The 24,417-nt window shown below is 34.3% G+C and overlaps 3 protein-coding genes and 1 long non-coding RNA gene across 9 annotated transcripts; 2 read left to right on the top strand and 2 right to left on the bottom strand.

The window, feature by feature from the left end:
• The first annotated feature begins 108 nt into the window (after positions 1-108).
• LOC136772572 (uncharacterized) lies at positions 109-4,747 on the top strand. 2 transcript variants are annotated; one of them, XR_010822482.1, is made up of 3 exons: positions 109-1,664; positions 1,751-2,951; positions 4,612-4,747. It is a non-coding gene; the product is annotated as an uncharacterized lncRNA (long non-coding RNA). The 2 variants fall into 2 exon arrangements; XR_010822483.1 differs by having other exon boundaries at positions 109-1,283; positions 1,354-2,951.
• Positions 4,228-7,983, bottom strand: LOC136772563 (peptide methionine sulfoxide reductase-like). 3 transcript variants are annotated; one of them, XM_066725626.1, is made up of 5 exons: positions 7,335-7,464; positions 7,047-7,207; positions 6,699-6,819; positions 6,354-6,490; positions 4,228-6,243 (listed from the first exon to the last, which is right to left on the bottom strand). In XM_066725626.1, the coding sequence occupies exons 2-5, from the start codon at positions 7,202-7,204 to the stop codon at positions 6,006-6,008; spliced, it is 654 nt and encodes a 217-aa protein (XP_066581723.1). In that variant the 5' UTR covers positions 7,205-7,207; positions 7,335-7,464; the 3' UTR covers positions 4,228-6,005. The 3 variants fall into 3 exon arrangements, with proteins under 3 accessions (XP_066581723.1, XP_066581722.1, XP_066581721.1); XM_066725625.1 differs by lacking the exon at positions 7,335-7,464 and adding an exon at positions 7,858-7,983 and having other exon boundaries at positions 4,829-6,243; XM_066725624.1 differs by having other exon boundaries at positions 4,829-6,243; positions 7,047-7,482.
• A 5,646-nt stretch (positions 7,984-13,629) lies between these two features.
• LOC136772552 (protein phosphatase 1 regulatory subunit 16A-like) lies at positions 13,630-21,018 on the bottom strand. 3 transcript variants are annotated; one of them, XM_066725607.1, is made up of 9 exons: positions 20,675-21,015; positions 19,306-19,569; positions 18,929-19,231; positions 18,705-18,847; positions 18,507-18,632; positions 18,366-18,441; positions 17,866-18,083; positions 17,593-17,761; positions 13,630-15,386 (listed from the first exon to the last, which is right to left on the bottom strand). In XM_066725607.1, the coding sequence occupies exons 2-9, from the start codon at positions 19,532-19,534 to the stop codon at positions 15,073-15,075; spliced, it is 1,578 nt and encodes a 525-aa protein (XP_066581704.1). In that variant the 5' UTR covers positions 19,535-19,569; positions 20,675-21,015; the 3' UTR covers positions 13,630-15,072. The 3 variants fall into 3 exon arrangements, with proteins under 3 accessions (XP_066581704.1, XP_066581705.1, XP_066581706.1); XM_066725608.1 differs by having other exon boundaries at positions 15,270-17,021; positions 20,675-21,018; XM_066725609.1 differs by having other exon boundaries at positions 15,270-15,619; positions 20,675-21,017.
• Positions 21,019-22,094: 1,076 nt separating this feature from the next.
• On the top strand, positions 22,095-23,585 carry LOC136772569 (transmembrane protein 42). Its single transcript, XM_066725633.1, has 3 exons — positions 22,095-22,347; positions 22,425-22,571; positions 23,180-23,585. Exons 1-3 carry the CDS (start codon positions 22,237-22,239, stop codon positions 23,321-23,323), a joined length of 402 nt encoding a protein of 133 aa, XP_066581730.1. The 5' UTR covers positions 22,095-22,236; the 3' UTR covers positions 23,324-23,585.
• Positions 23,586-24,417: the final 832 nt, after the last annotated feature.

Consider the following 24,417-nt stretch of genomic DNA (forward strand, 5'->3'; position numbering starts at 1 on the left):
TGGGGGATCCCCCACCCCGCGTCAGCTTCCACTATACATATATCGGCCCCCCAACACCACGTGCTCCTCCTCCGTGGCTCTGCGATCGTTCTCTTTCCAGTTTCGTCCCTTCTGGGCTTCTGGTGCTCTCTTGTGTTATTTGCTTGTATTGGTATATGACCTATACACGTACTTTTGTAAATGTGAGTGTAACCTGATGTTCCGTGTCTCTACTTCCTTCGGTAAGCCCCCTTGTCACAAAAGTAACCCATAAACACCATTGTATATATTACTACACGCTTACCAACCACATTTTCTTTAATCTATCCATTTCTTTACCCTCCACTCTTTCCTGTTAATGTTCAGTAGCATTCATAATCGATCCAACCAGAGCTTTCGTCGTTCAATTGTGAATTCTTATGCTTTACGGTAAGATTTGTAAATCCGCGGGAGTTTGTACACCTACAACTGATTGCAGTGTGATGATTTTGTTTTGGAAAAGACCATTGCAAGCGTGAGTAATAATATAATAAGAGTCGAGGCTAGCTGGAGACTTTCCAAAATTGCGTGAAGAAAACACAGCATCGGTCTAGAGCAGAGCAACCTTTGCATAACTGTCATCATTTGTAAAACGACTGAGCCGAGTAAAGCGAAGGGAAGTCGAATCATGGTAATTTCATGCCTTCCACCTGTCTCAAGGAAGAATGCGTGGAATGGGAAAAAAGATGGTGGTGAGTACACGTGCACCGAGAGCTAAGCCAAGCCGGGAATCCATGGCGCACGGCCCTGGCCTTCGCTTCCATACATGTAATTACCGACGGCGCAATGATTCACGCTAAACAGCTCAGATATTGATCACCATTCGTTTTGTCGTACTAATCGTGCTTTCCGCACTTTCGGTATGATCGTAGAGGTCGACACCGTAAAAAATGCAGAATGTACGACCGAAATGACCTAACCTATCGACGCTTTCCTCGTACAGAACCGTCGATCCTTCAAATATCGACTATATTCTACACGTAAAACGCGTGTAATACTTTCCACGATCAATATTTCTGTTTTCAATATTCGCCCAACGAACATTTTGTCAACATGTGCTGAAAAATAATCTTTTGTGTTTACGGGTATGAACGAAATTCACAGAGGTCGACAGAAGTAACGTAACAAGTTCAAGTCGTGTGTGTATACGAAAATAAATATAACCGATGCTTCCTTTATTCTTCTTTTCTCTCTTTTAAGTCCCATGGCCTGCCAGATCCCCGCTGAGACGAGATTTTGCCAAGGAATCTGTTGTACAATTATAAGTAATAAATTTCTCATATAGAGTTTTTCCATAATTTACCCGCGTACAAAAAATCAACTGATTACTTTCAGATCGAACTTCGCACCGAAATAACATAATCAATAAGTTTGTTGTTCGTGAGAAATGGTTGAACTGAAAGAACTGTTCAAAATGATTATTTTACAAGAATTATCGTATATATATATATATATATATAGCTGGAAATATACAGTGAATCTATTTCAGCGGTGACTCCGTCATTCACACTTTACCAATGCCAAAAACAATAAGCTATTTGCGAGAACAATGTAATTATTATTATGAAAATCCACGTCATTGATTATATTTTTACCGATTGTAATTCAACTTTTAATACACGTCACTTCTTACGAACACATGATAAGTATGAAGTTGTTTATTAATGGAAAAATCGTTCATTGAAAAGTGACAAACATACTAATTTAATTATTTGCTTATTCCATGTGTTAGATAGCATTGTATTAATACTCCGAAAACCTCTTTGTTACCCCCACCACAGGAAGAATGTGTTGCAGGAAATTATAATGGAGATTATATAAAATAAGAATAACAATTGATTTGATGACTGAGTGACCATATCAACGTTTGATGTAAACGAATGGATGACTCATAACAAGTAGGTAACTCTTACTTCGTTGAACCAGAATATTAACCAAATTCGTACGAAGTAAAAAGTAAAAATAAAAAAGTCGTCATTCTGAGGAAAAGATACCAGTGATAAGATTGATGAGAGGCGTTATTGACTACGAATCGAAAATTTGATATTTGTTTTAAACGTTCGACCAGGAAGGAACAGCGGTTTAGAAACAAACGCAGGTGAAAAGTATTGAATATCCATTGGTACACAGTAAGGCCCAGACTCTGGCACGGTTTAATCGGTTATTTAAATTCTGTCTGACGTCACTAATCTAATTTTTTCTTTAGCATTCCATTCCAATCCTGTTGCATGTCCAAGAAGCGTGTAGATAAACACTTAACCCTTTCCACTCCAAGTCTCTCCAAGGCTGTTTTTGTTTTTATTCCTCAGTGTCGAGTGACACTCGACATTGGATTGGAAAGGGTTAACGAGCTTTAAAAATCTAGTAATATATTAATGTGTGCACGCGAGCATCAAGAAAATGCGTAGGTTAATTCTCAATAAAAAATTTTGTTCTTCTTACGACGATCTTATCGGTAGATAAGAATTGAGATTTACTTAACAGTTGGCAAGTGTAGATCAATAACACATAATGTAATCGAATATGTACAATCGTTCAATCAAAACCTCCTATTATTATTAAGTAATTAAAACTGAAAGAAAGCCAGAAGAATCCAACAAGGACGGAGCAGGCTTAGGGCTTCCGTTCTCGGTGGCGCCACGAGTGTCAGGAACTTCCGCTTCCAGTCTAAAACAATATGGCGGGCCAATGGATGCGGCGCGATGCAGCTTTATCGGGAAGTACGTCTACCCTATCGCCTCGTCAAATGTCGATGTATTTCATTCGTTGTGACGTTTCGTTGACCGAGTCTCCATGATGTTATCATTACGCAAGTCTCCGATAGTCGTGCTTCTTGAGTCAGTAATTCACTCGACCGTAGAACAATGGATGAATCTTTCAATGCCGCGAGTATTACGACCGCAACGCTATTGCAGATTTCTTTTACGACTGAAGTAAGTATCGCAAAATCCTCCATTGGATGTTGGATCTACCGAGCGATGTACACCTTCATTAGCATGTGAAATTAATAGAAACAAGCGTGACTAATGTCACGGGAATGCTAGATGTACGCCGTCAGTAGATTCCCGTCAAAGAAACTGCCATTCTTATAGCATTTACGTTCACCCGCCTGACGTAAACATAACCAAACTGAGATACTTGAGACATTTGCCGGCATTAAATAAATTTTGTACTTCTTGCACTAAACTAAGCGTTGTTATGTTCATTTAATCCTGCCTTACGAGATCCTTTAGTTTTAAGACCAAGAGCTGAACTAGGTAATATTTTATCCGTTAGTCTAATTTAATTTATTTTACAGTGATGGTTCACGCCGTCTGCGTACTGAATTAAGGTACACCAAGCATATTGATTTCATGAGTTTTTCCGCATTGATTCTAATTGATTTGTTTAGAGTCAGTGTCAATTGACAGGGCGTCAATTGCAATTCGTATTAATACGTCCGGTCGAAGATATTACGCGATGACGATTTTTTGATTTAGCATTTACGATACATCCAATCTTTTCCTTGGCTCTATGCTAATTACTCGATTTTATCATACGTACTAACATATCTGTTTTATTAGTCCTATGTACACTGCAATACTCAGAGAAGTAGATTTTAATTTTAGATCACGCGTGATTCGTCGACCAGAAAAACATCGGCTATCCCGACAGCAATATTTGAAGAATCATACGTTTGATCACACTATACAAATGTGCTTAATCGTTCTGCTAATTCGTCAAATGAATTATTTGTATGCTGAAAGAAATACTGGTTTAGAAAAACATGATAATGGTTGAGGAAAACTTAACTATACGTAAGGGGTTTTTCTAGAGGGAGAACGAAACGAAAAAAAAATAAAAATCGAGTCGTGTGGAAGTTTATATTTAGAGTGAGAAGAGCCTAAGAAGAGGAAGGATAGAGCGAACTGTTAAGTTCACGTGTACCCAGTGACAACAATGTGCTGTGTAGTCGCTAGTCAGTGGTTTTCATTTACCCAACTTGTCAACTTCTTGGCGCCTCAGATTATTACGAAATTATCGATTCAGTAGGAAGGTGTTTATGGTCGTTATGTAAATTCTGACATGAAAGCTTGCAAATTCATTAATATATGATTTAAGATTAAACGGCGGACTTCGCACGTATCGACATCCTATCTGCAATTTAATTATAACGTTGGGCAGCTTCTTTAAATATGCACTTTTACATAATCAATAAAAAATGCTATCACTTGTTAAATAAAATTTTATTGGAAAAGATGTTTTACCGAAATACAAAATGTTTCGTAGTAATAAATCAAAAACATTTTGCACAACTTTTATGCTACAAGAATAGAATATTACACTGGTGTCCTTTAAATTAATAACCATATAAAGTACAACAAAAATTGGCCTACTTATGATCATTTTCCTTGCCAAGAGCACTTTACTGCAAACGGTATAAATAGTATCTATTTTCAATGCAAAATTAGCGGTCAATTTTTTCCGTGCAAATATATATATAAATTCCACGTGTTTCTTATTTATACATTTTTCCGAGATAAGAGAAAAGTAATTGATTATGCTCTTATATGCTCATCCTTATGTTGTCACTAATGATTTGCTCTTTTACAGATGAGGCGGAAAATTGTAGTGAATGTTAGCGCCATCTGTTGGAGTTTGTAGAACTAAAAAGAAAATTCCTTAAGATACCGACCGTCAATGAATTTGCGGTTCTTCTTTTTATAATAATCACTCTGCAATAAAAGTTCACGCACAATAAATTTCCGTGAAAATGAATTATTTATTAACATTCTTTGAGTCATGTAATAATCTCAGTATAATAAAAATATAAATTTAATATAAATAAATTTATTATATTTCTTGTAACAGAATGAGTTGATGAAATTATTTAATCGTATTGCGTGATCTTCATTTAATACGTACGACTAACAAAGAGATAAATGCTTATATTAAAAATGTGCTCCATTGTGTCACGAATGTCATTTATAAAAATTTAAGGCAAACGTGTCTTACTGTAGTAATTAAGAATTCAAAGGTTTTTCTTATCTCGCGGTATTATTAAAATTACGTATTAAAAATATATACTGCATATAATCTCCTGCGCATGATCGAGTGTGTATGCAGCGGATGTATTTTCTGATGAAGACAGTTAAAAGGCATCACATTACGGTAGCTTTGATCAAATTTAAAAGAGTAAAGATAATTTTTTCTATAATTCTTTTACTCGTTTCGTTTTCCTCTTAGTTTTGTTAGTGGAAAATTGGATCAAAGTACCTATTGACAAACATGACAACAGAATAAACGAAGAGTAGAGAATCCAAATTTTTCGAGTAACACAATTTCCTCAAATCTGCTATTTTTTCTTAACCTTTGTTTATACACATTTTTTCAGCCTCTTCAGTCTGTAAACCTAGCTCTTAACTTCCAGCCTACTTTTTTCTTCATCAATATATTCATGTTAATGTTCCAAACTTCTAAATTCGTATATTATTCATAAAATCATTTCAAAATTTATGTTTTATATAGTCTTTGTTAAATAAATGAAGAAACCCAGCAACAAAATAGCGATTCGCTCATTTTAGCCTGAATATAAAAGATCTGGTCTACAGTCTGAAGGTAAAACTGATTCTATTGGTTAGGACTAATAGCCGTAAAAACGCGTAAATTGCTAAATTCATTGAAAAATTGTTTATAGCACTGTTTACGGATGGTAAGGTCCTTGGGTTACCATTTGATTTATACAGTCTTGTTTTCCTGAAGTAGCCAAAAGCACATAGAACGTTCGGAACTTCCACTCTTGAAATGTTGTACAGATTTTTCACAGCCTTTTAACATGTTTTTTATGAAGTAATGTGATGATTCCTTTAAAGCTATCTTCTAATACATTGAACTGATTCAGGCTACACATTCTTCTCTTCCAACGAAGAAAATTCATTAAAGAAGCCTACGTCTCATAAATTAAAAAAAAAAATAGATTAACGGGTTGAATTCTGATAATAGGCTCGCTAGCAGTATAAACCGTTGCCCTGGTTCTCGATAACATATTTTTGTAGGTACTGGGCCGCCTTCTCGGTAAGCCCGAGAGAAGGTAGGTCACGCTCGAATTCTTCAAATGTGCCAGCCCCTGCTATGTAGCCATTTAGCTTGGCTGCTAGCGGGGATGAAATTAAAACTTCTGCCGATGTTAACCCAGTTACCTCTAGCAACCAAGGATGGCTCTGTAGACGGTATTTTTGATGGTAACTACAAATAATTTTTTTTTAGGGTATTTATATACCAACAATATATATTTTCTCATCATGCTCAAAATATTTAATTAATCGTTTCCGTCACAAATATAAAAAAATACTTACTCTTCAGCGGCATAGAATTTTTTAAATTGTCTGACTTCGGTAACAAATTTCTCTCCACGGATGTGCTGCTCGTACTCCAATGATTTTTCAGCTTGCAATCTCTGTTCCTCGTCGTGATATAAGATCAAAGACATGTACTGCAAAAATTAAAGCATAATATAATTTCTTGCCATCGTTCAAAAATATTTTAATGTCTAGTTATTGGAAATTTACATAAAGAGGCGCGAGAGGGAGATAATCGCTGTTTCTCAGCGATATATCATTATCTCGAGTATTCGATAAAAATTCCAATTAATGCATCGATTGTTATTATCAATTTCGAACGAATTCTAAAATTTTCCTCACCTGTCTCTTTATCTTAGTAGTAAGACCGTATTCGTGATTGTTCCAAAATAAACCCAAGAGTGTTGCGTAAGAAACTATTTCAGGGTCATATTCGATGTCAATAACCTCCGTATGATCGCCTCTAAAAAAAGAGATGGACAAAATTCAAGGTAAAGGTTAACGTGACGAAACGTGCTGCGAACAAGTGGGTGCGATTTGAAGCTACAAATAGAAAGGAGGTATGTAAGGAGTGACGGTGCAAGAATATTGAATAAATAATCGTTTACTCGTATAATTAAAACGATTAGCGAGTAGGAAAAAAAGTAAAGAGGTTTTTCTGTCGAGGTAAAATAGTAAAATGTTACTCACAGATCTCTGTAGATGGGAAATTCTTTTTCACCGCCAGCATAACCTACACAGGTCCTAATGACACCAGGCTGAACTCCAAATAATGAATCACCGGCCCAGAAGCAGCCCATGCCGAATGTAGCACGTTTTCCCTTGTATTCCTGCAGCTGTCCAGGCATTTTCTTCGGCAGACAAATATTGCAATCAAAAATGGAGGTAGAACAGTAAGAGAGGGAGCAATTGTCCCATGTTAAAACAGTTGGTAAAATTATCGCGAGAAGTATCGCTGTTGGCGTCGATAGTGTGTACATTTTTCGGTAGGTGTAAACGTCATGTCAGTTTTGGTTCATCTCAGTCAGCAGTCAACCCACGTGGCTCATAATTCTATATAGCGCACAACCACCGCACGTAGGAATGTTGAACCTGGAATGCAGTATGGGAAACACTGGCTGACTGGCGAGGAAGGAAGGAATGGAACGGGCTGGAGACTGGTGAGGCTATCACTGTTCCAGCAAAACACTCGAGATGTCGCTAGAATCTCGCTTGGGAATCAGAGGAGGCAGGTTTGAAATGCTGCGTCTATTCACATAAAAATAGAACTTGAATAGCTGCAGACACATTTAACAATCACTGGTAAATCGCCAAAACAGCGGAAAATAGTCAAAAGAAGAAGAATAAATGCCTCGTTTATAATAGTCCCCAATTCTATGAATTCCAATGCAAACCATTTCTTTGCAAAAAAGGCGCGCAAATTTTGTTTCATTTGTAGGCAACAGAGAGTACAGTATATGCATATATAGAATTTGTGTAAACGTGAGAGTAAATTTTTTACCTTGAGTACCAGATGACGTATTAAAGAAAAATCGAGGTTAAAGCCAGAAATAACGATTGGAAGTGAGAAAATTGTGGAAAGCAAGTGCAAAGAGCTGTAAACGCTACTGTCGCGTGCTAAGGAAGCCTCGACATTTTATGCTCCTCGAGCTACCTACCCCCACCAAGTGTTCTTAGTTCAAATCTATCCCCACTTGCTCAAATGCTACCAAATAACTTCCCCGATTTCTCTTACTCTGCATCCCGAATCATCGAGATCAGCGTTTTCCTCCAAACCATCTTGCCACGTTTTATAAATAAACAAGAATATTTAATTGAAAAATTGACGGTTACGTATGAAACATTCACCGAATCTAGTGGTCGGTTTATCAACCTTTTATCGATGAGGAAAATTCAACGAGATTCGTTTTCTTAACCTCTCAAAGATATGCTCGAGTTTTGATAGCCCCGTTGGGAAATTTTCTATTTAGTTTCAGTTTCTTTTTTTTCAGTTTTCCCCGGATGTCAAACGGCGCTTAAATAATTTTAAGCCTCCACAACGAGGTCGAAACTTATATAAACATCGACAAGTGTTTGATTAATCGAGTTTATGTATTCCGACAATACATTTCTTGGCACACGTAGTTTCGCAGATAAGGAGCGCGAAGCACGTGTATGCCATTAAATTTCAAGATATTGGATTTAATTCAATTATCGGCGATGACAGTTCTTATAAAAATATCATCTCTCTTTATGCTATATATCTATTTACTTCCACAGAGTCTTGCAATTTTGTCATTATACGTAACTTCCTCCTCACATTTACAATATTTCAATTATTCCAATAATCGTGACTCGAGCTTTCATTCCAATTACTCAGCTAATATTTTTTCTATATATTCTTTAAAAATGCACAAATGTATCCTTCTCTCTCAAATGTCAATAAATCTAAACGACTTCTCCTCCCGATTTAACGAGAATCCAACCAAAACACTAATTGAGTTCTGATGAAATATTTTTGTTCGGAAGAAACTACGAAAATCAAGGACAAACGTAAACAATGATCCTTTTCGTTAAACTCGTCCGATTTTTTGGTTTTTCGACGGCCTAGAGGTAACATAATATCGAGGATTCGCCTGAACTAATTAGAATTTTATTTTGAATGGCTCTTCCTTATTTTCTCGGAGCCTCAAATCGATAGATTTTTTTTCTAGCATCTAGTCTAAACTTCGCAAAGACAACATTAGACGGCATGGGTCCTTTATCTATTGAGTGGCAGATAACAACGCTTCCACAAAAATTTCTTATCAAAATCCGGAATTCATTAACTTTTAGACCTTCTGTAGACACGATCGCGCAAGTTGATAACATTGTTGTATTACATATTTGATGACGTTTATTCATCGATCGATAAAACACTTAATGCGATCCAATTTTTGCATGTGCGTGCGACGACAGCAAATCATTTGGAAAAAATTTTTTTTACCAGATTTGAGTAAAATTCTTCGGAAACGATATTTAACGTTTTTCAAATGATTCTGCAAACCTCGATGCAATCAACTGATAATTATGCGCATGAAAAAAAATCTTGCAAATCAACGATTGTAGCGTATCGCGAATAGATGCAATAATATTTTAATGGCAACAATTGGTCGTTTCCAGTGGATTAATAAACTCCAGTAGCGAGTTGCATCAGAAAATTAAGTGGTCCATATCTGATTAAATAAACTGACAATTGAGAGAGAAGTAAGAGGAGGCAGGGGTAAAGAGGATCGCCTGATGTAATCTTGGTTCCGTCAGTGCTAAGCTATACCATTTATATCACCATTTGTGCGCAAGAGACCAGTAATCTTGTAAATAATTAGCATATTGACTAATCACTTCTGTCGAGATATAATAATCGTATCGCACTCGGCTTCTTCGCGGGATTAAACAAACACAGTGAAAATAGAAAAAATGCTAAATATGTTAGAGCACACTTCTGGCTTCTATTTGAGAACGCGCTGTTGCTGCTTGAGACACAACAATGCTATCCCCTCTCCTCCCTCCATACCACCCTTAACCGACCGTATTCCATTGTAGAGAGAAAAGAATTGTTCTATCAATTATCGTGCGTCACTCTAGATCCTGTACTAATTAACCACCCTATCTCCCTTTCACGCTACTACATACAGAAATAATTAATTCCCAGAGCGATTAATCCCGTCGGTTTTCGTAATTTATCCATTTTGGCGTCAGTCAAAAATCGCCGCCTGATATTTTTCATTCAATTAACGCGACGAAACAGTGGCCGCTGCTTCTGTATATCTTTCTATAAAACAATAATACGTTGCACAAAATTATTCCCCATGTTTTTCTCCGATTTATCATACCGCTTCTATCTAGTTCGCGAACTGCTTAATTTTGTTTAGCCCCCCTCCCCCTCTTCCCTCTATCATCCATATCCTTGAATTCTATTGGTTATAAACGAATACGACTAATTTTCATTAATAACCAGGACAAAGTATTCTGACCGACCGCTGCACGTGGAATATTAACGAGTGATGCTATCTATCGAGAGAAAACTGACAGCTAGCCAAAAGCAAAATACGCGATACGATGTTTTCGCTCGATTTCGTTATTTCGACTTTTGTTTTGAATTGGTGCCATTGTTTCATCGAACGATGTCGCCACTAGATGGAGTCTAGCTCCCTGATGGCAGCGTAAACTATATGGATGGAAAAGTAAACAAAAAAATCTGACGAGTTTTTCAACAAAACTGCGCGCAGAGTCGCCAGAGTCTCTCTTGAATATAGACGGCCACTGGGTCAATGGCAAAAATGATGTAATCGCTTTGGCGTGCCGTAACAGTTATAGCTATAGCACGTTGTAACTGGCAGCTCCTTCTACAGGTAACAACTTTGCCCAGAGCAGCCAGACAATGAAAACAAAACAAATGCACAACGCGTTCTCGAAAAGGAAGCGAATCGCAAGTTATAAATTAAATGTTCCACTTCTTTTTCTATATCGTTCTTTTCTCACAGAAACTCGACTCTCTCTCTCTCTCTATCCCTCGCCGTGTACGATAAAATAAATACACTAATTTCTCATTATCTTTATAGAAGCAGGGTCTCTTCTCTGGTTTGGTTATATCTGCAAGATTTTCCTGCAAATTTATTTATTTTTTACACAACCACAGTCCACACCAAACTCGGATCATTCCGCTAAATGACGCTTTCTTCCTGGCATTTATTCACCTTAACCAACACGTGGAGACGAAAATTGATATAAACGTATAATTTATTTATATTTTTGGAGCACAACGAAGGGAAACGGTTCTAGGTTTAAATAGAAACACGAAAGTCTGTAATGTTGAGTATGGAATATACATTGTGGAGAATATAAACTTTACAATAATGAACAATTATTTTATAATCGGTAAAGAGAATCGGACTATGCGAGATACGCATATATGCGGTATAGTAAGATTAAATAAGCGAAAAGCCTGTGGAAATTTTGGTTTTCCTAATTAACAATGATATCATAATTAAGGATTTTCATGCCTTAAGATCAATAAGCAATTTTGTTTAATCTAATTTCTTAGGATAAGTAATTTTGACCAATTGCTACAAGTGGAATTAAAGAAGTATAAAATTACATAATCAAATTCCACGACTTTTCATTTTCTATTGTATAATAATTTTATTAGGCTTCCCTTGAATTTATCATCTTTTCTTTAGATCCTTAAAAATTAAATTACGTAGGTAATAGGCTGACATATGTTATTAAATCTTAGCTACAGACAGTTTGAGATGCGAAGACAATATTGTCCATCTGTAGAAACAGCTCTTGTCTGCAAAAGCATTGTAATTTATAAGCATAATATTTTGCATATTTTATTTTAAAGAAACTTAATTCAGTCTTATATCGAGAGGTTCGTTTTTAATTCTCGGTCTATCGGAGGAAATGATTTTGCGTCAAGACCATTTTCGTTCCAAACAGCAAAAATATTTTTCGAGACACCACACTGCAAAACAATTGTCGGAGCTTGTATGTCAATAGGCAAGAAGAGACAACCAAATTATTAGACTAACATTTTACAGGAAAGAATAAAATTTACAGTCCCCGCATCTCATCTAAATATTAAAATCTCTCGATTATATGATGGTAATTTTGCAGAATGTAACAAACTCCATCGTCTCTTGCTTACTGGAATATAAAAAGAGCAACAGCACAACAACGAAATTAAGAAGATTACAAACTGCAGTACTTCAATTGAGAAAGAGAAACGTTACAATGAACTTTCAAACAGTTGGGAAAGTTAATCTATGATGCTTGTCGCGTTAGATAAAATTTTATCAGCAGCCAATAATGACCAGATCCAATGCTTATTAGCTATAACTACGACACATAATTATAGTAAAGAAATATTTAGACTATATATAACAATTACAAGTAAGCAATTGATTAAATATTCCACATCATTGAAACCAGAATAGAATACAGTTATTGGCAATAATTCATATAAAATATAATAGCTCTCAATACTATCTCACTTTTCCTAAGGCCTCTAAGTAAACACTAATTCACATAAGTCACAGCACAAAATCCAATTATTAGGCGAAATTCGAAAGAACAAATTTTCTCAGCAGAGACATTTGAAATTTTATTGACCCTTTCATTTCTCATAGATTGTATTCATTCTTAATTCCTCTCTCATTTAACATAAAAATAATGTTAAATAAAAACTCCATCGAATCGTTCTTTGGCTTATCTCACACATTTTTCATACACTATCCCGAAAGTCTTCAAGGGGTACCCACCTGTTAAATCGACTGTCAACTTTAACAATATATACTATATTTTCACGACCGCACCAATTTTTTTATACATATACTGAGAAAAAAATCATTTGATTTAAATAATTTTATTCGAATACTCGTAAATAAACATTTACTTGAATCAATTATTTATTAATACTAAGTAAATATTTGTTGCGAATATAAATTTATTAGAATCAAAGGATTTTTTTATCAATGTATACATGTATATATATATACAATTAACGTAAATATTTACAATTTTTTCCCTCCCAACGCGACAAAGACCATATAAGAACGATTCGTAAATTAATCTTTCTCCCTTCTTATTTTTCACTTTCTTTCAATAATTAAATATACAATTTTAAACAAATTCTTCATATATCTTTGTTCATTGCCTTATTTGCTAGAATGGATGTAAAATGGATGAAACACTTAAGTAAATAATTAATTGATAAAATGACTAAACGTTGATAAAGACTCGACTTATAATTCTAATTTCAATATTGTTGCATTTGCAATCAATTTTAATTCATATTTGGCTCATATTTTGTAAATATCCATATGAAGTTTCTCCTCTACTTCTAGCTAGAATGTCTAGAATTTTCAAGTATTTGTAATATGTATATGTATTCCTTAAACATTGATAAATCTGTAAATTTCTATTATTGATACAGTCGAATGAGCGTAAGAAGAGCGACGATGACGAGACGACACTTTTCTAATCAAATTTCTCTCTAATAACGCAACATTTTCTACGAAAACTCAAAACTTGTTTGTATACAAAATAGCTGTTATTAAATAACAACAAAAAATTTAATAATCTGCATATGATAAGCATTAAAGTTTAATAGAAATCTTATAGCTTAGTTTAAGTGACGTTTTCCGTGTATATCTAATATTTTTATTATACTTATATATATATGTAATGTAAATTTAAATATTTTTCAAAAATTGTAAATTCTCAATAATAAGAAGGAAATAATTGTACAAAGTTTATAATAATTTACAATTTATATTAGTTTAAGCACGACCGGCTAGAAAGCACCAGTCTTTTCAATCAGATATTTTCATTTAAGAAACAGTATAGCGATTGTTTTTTTCTTTTATCACACTTTTAATTAGTCAAGTGAAATAGTTCGCAAAATCCAATTATTAGATTAGTAGTGCCACGGTTTTTATAAAAATGAACCTGAGAAAATTATTGTTGTTCTTACGTGAATCGAAATTTTGTATATGTAGTTCAATTATTATCCATTAGTATGATGTATGGAGTATTTAACGTGTAATTATTATCTCTATTATAATTATGCATTTGTAAAGAAGAACGTGGCCCAGAAGTTTGAGATTTTTATTATATATTTGTTCGTAAAGGTTTTCTGTTTTTTTTTTCATTTCAAGAATTGAATGTTAAAACTACAAAAAATCGCATATTCACAAATCTCATCTCATCGTTAGGCCTTTTTAATGATACCAAATCATTATTATTTGGTCCACAAATCTCTTGCCCTTAGAGCATAATAAATATTGTAATTCGGTTTCGGTATTTGAATTTTACTTAAAAAGAACACATTGCTTTCGTAGATATTATTAAACATAAACGAAGATCCATTGATTTTATTCGAAATGTTATACTTGTTGTGAATTATTATGCATTGCAACAATTTGGTGAATTATTACGAATTTTTTATCTTTTCTCGCTAACATCGAAGCTAAACAAATCTAAGAATTACACATGTAAGTACATGCCACTTTAACAATAAATATGTGATAAAAATCTGTACATTAATAAATAATACAATGACGTTCTACGAATAATCATTTCGTATCTCAGAATTACGAACTTAGAAGCTTCCATTTTCACACCTCTACTCATCAATAAAATTAAATGTGACTTTTAATCGACAAAATCGTAACATTATTTAAGTACATATCATTTATATCGAAATAGAAATAATACTCTTTCATTTTCTCAACTATATAATATATATCTCCTAAGTCTGATATGTCGTGAATGCTGTAATGTGACCCTAAGGCGGGATGGAATGTACGCAGTGTAATACAAACTCGTGCGTCGTAATTACAAGAGAAAAAACGTACAAAAACTAAAGTTGTACATGATACTCTGATAAAAAAGAAATAATTAAAAAAAAGTTACATTACACAAGTTACAGAAAACGCAGTACTTTAGGCGATTCCAGCGTATACAGAGATGAGTCGCTTTAAACAGACGCTTTAATACAAAAACAATTGAGTCGTTACAAGAAAATCAGCCATGATTAACCAGCAGATTTGGAGGTAAAGGAAATCAGGAGTAAATGAAGACTCGATCATTTTTAAACATATGGAATTTAGCGGAAGTAGTCTGACATAAGAATCTAAAGGAAACGAAAATTCCATTTTCCACCGGAGTTCCTTTTGCAGGATTCACATGATTATTACATGAGGATGCAACAGCTTTTCTCAGAATGGCTATCGCCTACAATGTCGCTGGTATTACCGGTAAATCGTTGAAAGTCATCAGCGCTCATGTCTGAATTTGAAATGGTAGAGATGGGCATAGGAATGCCATTTCCATTTGCATCCACAGAATTTGTCGTAGTGTGTCTATTTTGTGCCCTTTGCTTCTTCAGGTCTGACAGGGATTTGACGAAAACTACCGATACATGAATGTTGATTTTTCCATTGGCATCGCTCTCCGAGGACGCATAAATTGGTTGCTGGCTGCCAACCGGAAGCTCCGATCCTGTTACTGCTGAGGCAAATAATCCAATGCTATTCTCCACAAAAAATCTCAACTGCGCGATTTCGCTCAGCTTTTTATCCCATCACCTTCTCCATAAAGCTACGGTGTAATAGACTAATGCCACACTCTAGCATCTCCATATATAAGCAGGGAGAAACGCATGCTTCTCATTAAAAGCATTTCATGCTCCAATTTAAGCGTCAAACCTTGCACAAGTGAGCCTGCCTATCTTTAGGAATCTGAAACAACTTATACATGTAAGATTTTTAAAATCACTTTTCTCTTCTCTTTTTTAGAAACTTATCGACAGGATGGTCTGTTAATGTACAACGACATCCGACAAGTTCTCGAGATCCCCGTTTCACGACTCGTCAAAACCAACTTTGATCTGGGCTTACTCTGTGATGAAATTTATTGCCTAGATCTAAAGAAGAAGAGTAATATGATGGGAACTTTTACCTTTTATCTCCTATCAACGTAACTTTACATTTCTGTAATCAGATTTCTAACATTTTCATATATCGAACTTGATTACAGTCTGAACGAATATCGTAAGTACGTTAAATCAATGCTTTCCTATAATGCAGCATATTACAATTGATATGTTCTTTAAATTGACTAGTTCAATTCTACATGACTACTTAAACTTGCTTATATGTATATTATTATACAAACTACTGAATTTTTTTCTACTCTCAATATATAGTACGAAATATTAAACTATATATTTATATATGTGTGTATATATATACAGGTTTTCGTTTGAATAATGGTTCTGAACTGTTACAGTTTTTCAACCTAGATTTACCTTAACTACTAATTCTTTTAGATAACGCCTGGGTGCCCGAGCAGTAAAGAACTTATTCACACAAAATGGATAATAAGCTGACCAGTATTCAACCGAATTCCTGTAAAATATGAATCATACAGAAGCGCTCTATGCTTACATTAGTGACACGTCATGCTTTAGGCCAAAAACTGTTCAGTTTATATGCGATAGCCTTAAAGTTTACCGAACAGCTGTACTTTTATAAACTATTCTATTTTTTGTCTTCCATTGTTAAATTACGATATAACTGTTGATTAAGTCTTTGAAGAAAAACCATTCGAAATATTTGCTACAAAATAGAGAATAAAGATAATGGTAGAATATTTCTTTGTCTAGCTTACACCATTCACGAAGTAGATATCGCATGATGCAAAATTGGAGCGTTATAAACATTGAAAATTTTTAGTCCACCATGCTTAGAAAATGAAATTTTTAGATAGGTAAGAATGAGCTGGATGAACATACCCGCCGATCGTTTATACTTGTTCCAATAAAATAGTTTTTGGCACTTAATGAACACAAAATGTGTAAGCGTTAAAGAATCTGTGCCAATCGATTAATGTGATTTATAGAATATAAAAAATGTTCAGAGAATTAGAGAAAGAGAACGGGTAAGCTAATTATCTTGGAATGAAGATATTTAAAGTATAAGTAATTGTGTGTGTGCGTACGGTCAAGTTCACGTACGTATATGCACATAAGAAGATGGAGATATGTAAATGAAGTATAACTTAGTCAAAAATATTATGTAAAACAATTACAACGTTTGTTTATATAGCATAATTATAGAAATAGAAAAGTGACGTAAAAAACTAACCTTGCAATCATTCAGGAACGCGTAACAATGGACAGAGAAATATCAGATAAATGTCTTTGCCTTTTAGTTACTTGTAAGAAATTGTATGATATCTAATTATTCAACACTACAAGATCAGCCCCTTAAAGCCATTGACAACCTACCAACGATTCATTTTTTATGTAAAATTTCAAGAATTATTAATATTTGTCATTTATTTTGTCCACCATTAATAATGAGCGACAGTTTTGAAATTCACAATATATACAATTTACAATGAAAGCATAGAACACATTGCATTGTTAGAACAAAAAAATGAATAATGTTATGTGGCTAGAATATTACAGAAAGTTAATGATTATCATTTTAGCTTGATTGGAAATAATTATACGAGCACACTTTGCATTACTTATGATGTTTTTGATCAATTTTTTCCTTTATCAAAATTATCAAGTACTGAGAGTGCACATGAGATTCTCGCATAAAAAAAACAATGAATCTGGGAGTCTAATTGAAGAAAGCTGCCAATTACCAAAGTACACTACTAAACCATAACCATCGCAAGCATGACAAATTTTTGACCATACCTGAATCTTTATCAACGTCTTCATGCAGAAAGGAATCATTGTCTTTTCCCTCCGGACCCTTTCGCACAGCTGGCGTTAATGCAGTCGACTCAGAATCATTTGTTACTTCCTGTGTACTTGCACTATTCTCATTTGGTGGAATGTTGGGTGTTGGAATATTCACATATGTCTGAAAATATTATAATTATCCTCATTAGAATTTCTTAATAAAAAATATCTTATTTAATTGTATCATAGTTCAATTTCATGAAAGATTATCTTCATTGGACGTACTTGCTGCGATAACAGCCTCAGTCGAGCTTCTTCTTGAGCATCTTTCTTTGTGGTGAGTACTTTATCTCTAATGGAAGTCCTTCGAACACTTTGGGTTCGTGTATTAATACTTTGCGACCTACGAACGCGTCTACCTTGCGCCTCTCTCAAACGCTTACTTTCTTGTTCGGTTTTTAGTTCAACTATGCGTTCTCGAATTTCCGGATCCTCGCATATATCTGCGCAACAATTTACATACATTACTTAGATTTTTAGTGAATTAAAGAGAGCACTCTATGTTAAAAGTAAAAACGAATCAATATTTATTGTTTTTCACACCAATATCAATATCATTTGTAATATCTAATTTTAATATACACCTTTAAACCATACATACAATCCTTTTTGATCATATAGATTTCGATTTTTTTAAATGTACTTTAAAAACGTATTTTTTTGCCATGTATGCAGAATGCTCTCCTTATAAGATTAATTAATTAATACAGGTAATACAAACATACCAGCAGGAGTCTCGTCATGTTTATTTTTTGCATTTAAGTCTGCTCCATTTTGTACTAAGAGTTCTAACACCTCAAGCTGAAAAACAAATATTTTAAGCAATTTCTGTACTAATAAGTTTTTGTTATAGTCAAAAAACTTACATGGCCCCAACAAGCTGCTGCATGAACAGGCTGCCATTTATCATTGTCTTCTGCATCTGTAGAAACATGTTGGTCGAGGAGGAACTCAACAACTCTTAAGTAACCATTTGCAGATGCTATGTGAAGCTAAATAACATTTATTTAAAGATTTACAAGTGTATAATATTTTCCTTTAAAAATAATTAAATTTGTACTAACTGGTGTTGCCCCCTGATGGTCTTTATATTCCAGATCTCCACCAAGTGAGGCTATTTTTTGTAGGTCCCTTAACATCTGTACTTCTGTGGAAGCTCTTGTTTCGTCTATTAATTCTTGTGTAACGCCTCGCCTTGCCATTTCACCTAAAACATTATTAAACCCTCAATAATTCATAAGAAAAAGAAAAAACGAAAAAAAGAAAATCTGAAATAAAATATTGATACCTTCTATACAATCTAACGTTTTTTCATCTTCACATATATCATAGGGCATATTTCCATCAGCATTGACTGCTAACAAATTTGCACCTCTAGCTATTAGATATTTTACTAGATGCAAATGGCCACAAGTAGCTGCAGCATGCAGTGGAGTCCATTTCTCGCTATCTTCTGCATTCACGTTTGCTCCAAATTCCACAAGTAACTTCATCATTTCTTCATTATCATCTATGCAACATTGATGTAATGCTGTCAAGCCATCTTCATTTGTGGAGTCAGGATTCACTCCTTTCTTTAAAAGTCTCCTGACTGTAAAGTAAAGAAAAGTGTGAAATTATAAATATCATTTTGCTGGGATGACAAAAGAAAAATTAAAACAGTACCTTCATCTATGTCATTTCTTGCAGCAGCTTCCAAAAGCATAACACTATCATTGAAATATATATGCCGCTTATTGCTGGAATGCCTAGTTTGATGTCTTAGCCATTCCTTCTCCCTTTGGCGCCAAACCTTTAATTGCTGAAATCTCCTTTGACGTGCTAGATGTAATCGTTCTTGTGTTGTCAACCTTTCAATATGTATCATCTCTGCTACAAGATCTGAGTGCTCCATTGTGATGTAACTGTAGTTCTTACAACTATATTTACCTGTTAAGACAACAATTTATAAAAAATTCCTCCTAACAAAATTCACAACTTAACTGTGATTGCTTTTTATATTATTTAAAGTACATTGACTATAACTGATTTACTTATTTAGCAGCTTCTTGTTACCTTTTTTCCTAGATTTTGTTGATTTTAATCTGACATATTCAACAATTTTTCTAAAAATACTAGAGGATAACATTTTTAAGTTTTCTTTTAATTTAAGAATACACAAAGCAGATTTAACTATCTCACTACTGTTGAGTATCAAAAATGATACTGTATTTTAATTTGAAACTCCATAAAACTTATCAAGTGCTTAAGTAAGTAAACATACAATATTTGTACAAATGTTTCTACATACTGATGAAAAGGATTCATACAAAACCTAACAACGATTAAACGTCAGTATATTTCTTTTTTGTAAAAGCATTTAGAGCATAATTCAAAAGAATATCATTACTAATGAACCTTGTTGAAATTGTTATTTTTTAAAAACACATCTATATCAATCCAAATAATTTTAGATAAGAACCAAAGATATTTCTATTAGCTTTTACACTAACAAATATCTTTATAAAGTTGGAAATCTGCTTAACATACTTTTGTCAACAGCCAATACTGCTTTCCCATTCTAATCAAGTTTAAATTTAGACTATTTGCTTATCAATGAAATCAGACGTGATAAAAAAATCCACAGATTAATGGTAGAGACCAATAAATTTTACATTTCAAAATATTATATTGACAAAATAATAGTGTACTATGATAAATATTTGTGCTTAGTGTTTCTCTTATCAGTACAAATTTTATGCAAGCTAATCTGATAAGTCTTTTGATGCAATGAAAGAATTTAAAAAAGATGGAGATACATGGAACTTGATTAAGTTTTTTGATTAAAACAAATTATGTGATAGATTATGGCATTCTATGAATGAATAAATAGCAGGGAGGAAAAGAGAGAGAAAGATATATGCAGAGGGAGAGAGAGAGAGAGGGGGGGGGCAAGAGAGAAATTGTTCAACCACCATGAAACTTCCACGAGTTATCGAGAATGAAAGAAAATTCAAAGAATGATAGAAGCAAAGTTTCGTAACTATATACTCACATTGAATAGCGCTTTGATCGGGATGGTATGGGCAAGAATGAGTTTTTTTTCCAGTCTCTCGGAGTTTTTCACCAGAAACCGGAATACCGCGAGGAGAGCAGAAATTCCATGGAAATTTTGGAGATGGAATTTCACGTGTGAGTTGAGCGTTTCGTCCAGCGAAAGCAGCGCATCGCGATATTCCTTAACGGAGCTGAAGTGTCATTTTCCGAAGTTTTTCGGTGAGATAAATGAAGTGCAAACTTCGGACGGTCTGCCGTGCCCGTGCTAGCACGCAGAACGTTTACCTGTCGGCCGCCATTTTTAAACTACCTGTAGGCACTAGGCAGCACTCAGCAGGCACTGACTGGTTAATGGTATATAGGTATAAAACTATTGGTATGGGTTGGCGGCGCGCTACCCTTCACCGCGCGCGCGCTCTCTTTTCTCCCTTCTCTCTCTAAATATTTTTCTTTTCCTTTTTGTTTTTATTCCAATTCACTTGTCTCACACGCAACGTCAAATTCCGATTTCCGATTAGGATATTTCCCTCTCTCTTTCCTGGTCTATCACTATATACTTCCTAATTTTCAATGCACGCCCATATTGCGATCAACAATGTATCATTTTACAATATATATATATATATAATATTATCTAACATGGATATTTAATACGTAATATTTCATATTACTTTCTCAATTACCACTTTTGACAACTACGGTTCTTTCGACATCTACATCTACCTTCTAGATTATATATATACATAATGTAATTAATATATTTAAATGGTTAACAAAATCCTTCCTATTATAAGAATAATAAAGAATCTATTAATGCACACAGAACAATAAAATTAATGGTAAAAGCCGTAATAATAATTTTTTTCATACAGAATCAAATTTGAATTATTCAACGTCATACTCAAAGTATTTCTATCGTATATACCTTCAATGTTCGGAAGTTGCTTAAGTTTCATGAAGCATATGTGTGTATACTGCATCATTAATTCATAAATTGCCAGCAATATAGTAGTCGGTTAGCGCTGTAAATATACGGTACCCATAAATAGCGTAGACATGCACTTCCGGATGCATTTTTCAATCTCTGACGAATTTAAACAGAGGCGTTGGAACCGGAAAAATCGTTAAAAACACTTAATCTTCGCTACTGGATTTTTTATTAACTATAACATAGCATTTATACCTAATTCTGTATATTGCAACCACATAAGAATGATATCTTTAATATCCTGATTTCAATAGTTGGAATTTGCCAATTATTTCATCTGCGAAAGTTGAACATCAGATAAAATAAATTAAGTACCGTTAAAGCTTATATACACAGGTACCATATACACATTATAATTCTCTGTATTCCGCTGCACGTAGTTACAGTGGCCGCCGCAGTCGTAAGCCGTAGCCTCTAGCGCTTCTCTGCAGTTAATGCGGAAAATAGTCAAAATGGCTGCCGAAGTCACTGGTGTAGTAATCCGATAGTTTTCTCGGATTCCTTTCGTTTTTATGGTTGATTTAGTTAACTCGATTGAAAATACAATAAAGCAGTATTAATTCGAGGTTAGAATGGAGAACAATAAATCATGGACAGTTTATTTCTCTATTTTTTCTGGTGTTTTTGCTACAACGGGAAGTCTGTTAGGCAAATTAGCAGGTGGCGCTGAATACTCGCCAATGGTAAGACGCGCGAAATTTCAAATCCTTCGATATTCAAATGTTCAACAATTCTTCTATTAACAATTTTCTCGTTCAAGGACTCTTTGTTACTGAAGGCTGTTCTTCTTGTTCTAATGATTGTTAGTAATACTATAGGCTGCACATTTTTCGTAAAAGCCCTTCACGAATCCGGATCTTCCTTACCGGCAACGATCGTCAGTACATCGACGAATTATTTTTGCTCGGTAAGTAATCAAATCTTGGTGATATCATACTAGTTTATATCACTTTTCTCCACCTCTAATAAGATTAATCAATTAATTAATTTTGCAAAACCATTCAATACGTGACCTTCGTTAAGTTATCGAACCTCGGTCATCTTCAAAGTGTAATTAGTTTCGCAGACATAATAAAATTAGGTGTTATACGAATGTACCGATTACACAAATGTTTTCCTTTTGTATTGAAAAGGAGGAAATTTAAAGGCACTTCTTATGTTCCACTTAAATAGCTCTAATAGCCTCATTACTTTATCGGTTTAAAGCGAAAGATTAATTTCTAGGTAAACAAGTTTTTCTAACGGTTCAGAAATTCTCCGTCACTCTTCAACATATCTAACGGAGTTCCTCTAATGTACACATCAATATGTAACTATCTAAAAAAAATACTTACGAGAATTAATATGAATGATTCCTCTACTCGACATCATTTTTCATCCAAATATTCAAAATTCACAAGATATACTCGTCAACGTCTTATTCCAGTGCCACTTCTTTAAAAATGTTTATGATTTTATTAGTGTTATTGTCATTAGAGTAAGGATTGATGTTAATTAAAAATTTGTTAATTTCAGGCTTTAATCGGTTTCCTCGCGTTCGGGGAGTCAACGTCTTTAAGCTGGTGGCTCGGGACTTCGTTGGTTCTTCTAGGTCTGGTCATCATCTGCAAGTCACAAACGGACGAGGAGTCAACAAAATTGAAAGCGAAGCAAAACTAATAACAAAACATTTTAGACCACGAAAGAATGCGACGAGATTCCTTTCGAACAGGATAACTCGACTTCCGCAATTGATTCTCAGATTTTAATACACCTTACCCCCACCCTTAATATTTCTTTTCTCATTTACATTTGCGATACTATGTGCAAATAATGTAATCTGTGAGTTGAGTCATCTACTATTAAATCCATCAGGCAGGTACTTTTTATTCTATGGATAAACTGTTACCGATAAGATATTTTTCTACTAATAAAATTTATAGCAACGATTTAACGAGTGTTTTTCTATACTCCCAATAAAATTGTGTAAATATTTGATAACCCAGTGTTTTTGGCGGAGTACTCTTTTTAATGTTGGAAAATTCAAGGATGATTGAAGAAGGTAAGTATAGTGTTTATTTATTAATGAATGCGCACTTCTAGGCTTAAAATGGCATCATCATTGAATTTGCTTGTTGTGCAGGCAGGCTCAAAGAGGCATTTATCTTGACGCCGTCAGTCACGTGGTAGATAATAGAAAAGGTAAGGACCGCCTCTCTCTCTCTCTCTCTCTCTCTCTCTCTCTCTCTCATCTCACGAGCCTCTTTCTTATTTAAGGCTGCTCATCATTTTATTTTTCACTGACGTCAAAAACCACTGGCTGCGAAATGCTTGAAATCGCAAGGCTCTCCAATCACCCCCCTGCGGTTTTTTTTACTGATTCTAACTTTATTCGTATTTTGTTTAATTAACCATCGTACGTTTAAATATTAATAAAAACCGTATACCTATATAATACGCACATATTTACTATAATTAAACTAAGGAAGAAAAAAATAACATTTGACAAAAAAAACATGAATTTTTTTGTAACGTATAAATAGGATTTCCAATAACCCAGGGACTGACTATATGGGGAGACGATCGTATAAAATTCGATCGGCTTGAAGCTCGCAATTTTACTATCTCTGCTTTACTGGGTCAGTAGGATAAATTTGACAAATATTTCAAATTGGAAAGCTAAAGTTCTCCGACTGCGGACGATCCGTTCGGTTCTCATCGCATTTTGTAAAAAATTGTTGTTTCATTAAAAAAAAAAAAAAAGATTATTTTCA

The sequence above is a fragment of the Prorops nasuta genome, unplaced genomic scaffold (genome assembly GCF_024137725.1).
Source record: "Prorops nasuta isolate Cenicafe-Biocafe unplaced genomic scaffold, Cenicafe_Pnas_1.2 PNAS00004, whole genome shotgun sequence".
Taxonomy (NCBI): Eukaryota; Metazoa; Arthropoda; class Insecta; order Hymenoptera; family Bethylidae; genus Prorops; species Prorops nasuta.

Excerpts from the sequence above, each read along its gene's own strand:
- LOC136772569 (XM_066725633.1), top strand. The coding sequence starts at position 22,237 with ATGGAGAACAATAAATCATGGACAGTTTATTTCTCTATTTTTTCTGGT. Across the intron at positions 22,348-22,424 it reads GCGCTGAATACTCGCCAATG|GACTCTTTGTTACTGAAGGC; the intron begins GTAAGACGCGCG and ends TTCTCGTTCAAG. Across the intron at positions 22,572-23,179 it reads CGACGAATTATTTTTGCTCG|GCTTTAATCGGTTTCCTCGC; the intron begins GTAAGTAATCAA and ends TGTTAATTTCAG.
- LOC136772563 (XM_066725624.1), bottom strand. The coding sequence starts at position 7,336 with ATGTACACACTATCGACGCCAACAGCGATACTTCTCGCGATAATTTTA. Across the intron at positions 6,820-7,046 it reads TTTCCCATCTACAGAGATCT|AGGCGATCATACGGAGGTTA; the intron begins GTGAGTAACATT and ends CTCTTTTTTTAG. Across the intron at positions 6,491-6,698 it reads CTACTAAGATAAAGAGACAG|TACATGTCTTTGATCTTATA; the intron begins GTGAGGAAAATT and ends TAATTTTTGCAG.
- LOC136772552 (XM_066725607.1), bottom strand. The coding sequence starts at position 19,534 with ATGGAGCACTCAGATCTTGTAGCAGAGATGATACATATTGAAAGGTTG. Across the intron at positions 18,633-18,704 it reads ACCATCAGGGGGCAACACCA|CTTCACATAGCATCTGCAAA; the intron begins GTTAGTACAAAT and ends AATGTTATTTAG. Across the intron at positions 18,442-18,506 it reads CAGCAGCTTGTTGGGGCCAT|CTTGAGGTGTTAGAACTCTT; the intron begins GTAAGTTTTTTG and ends TTTGTTTTTCAG.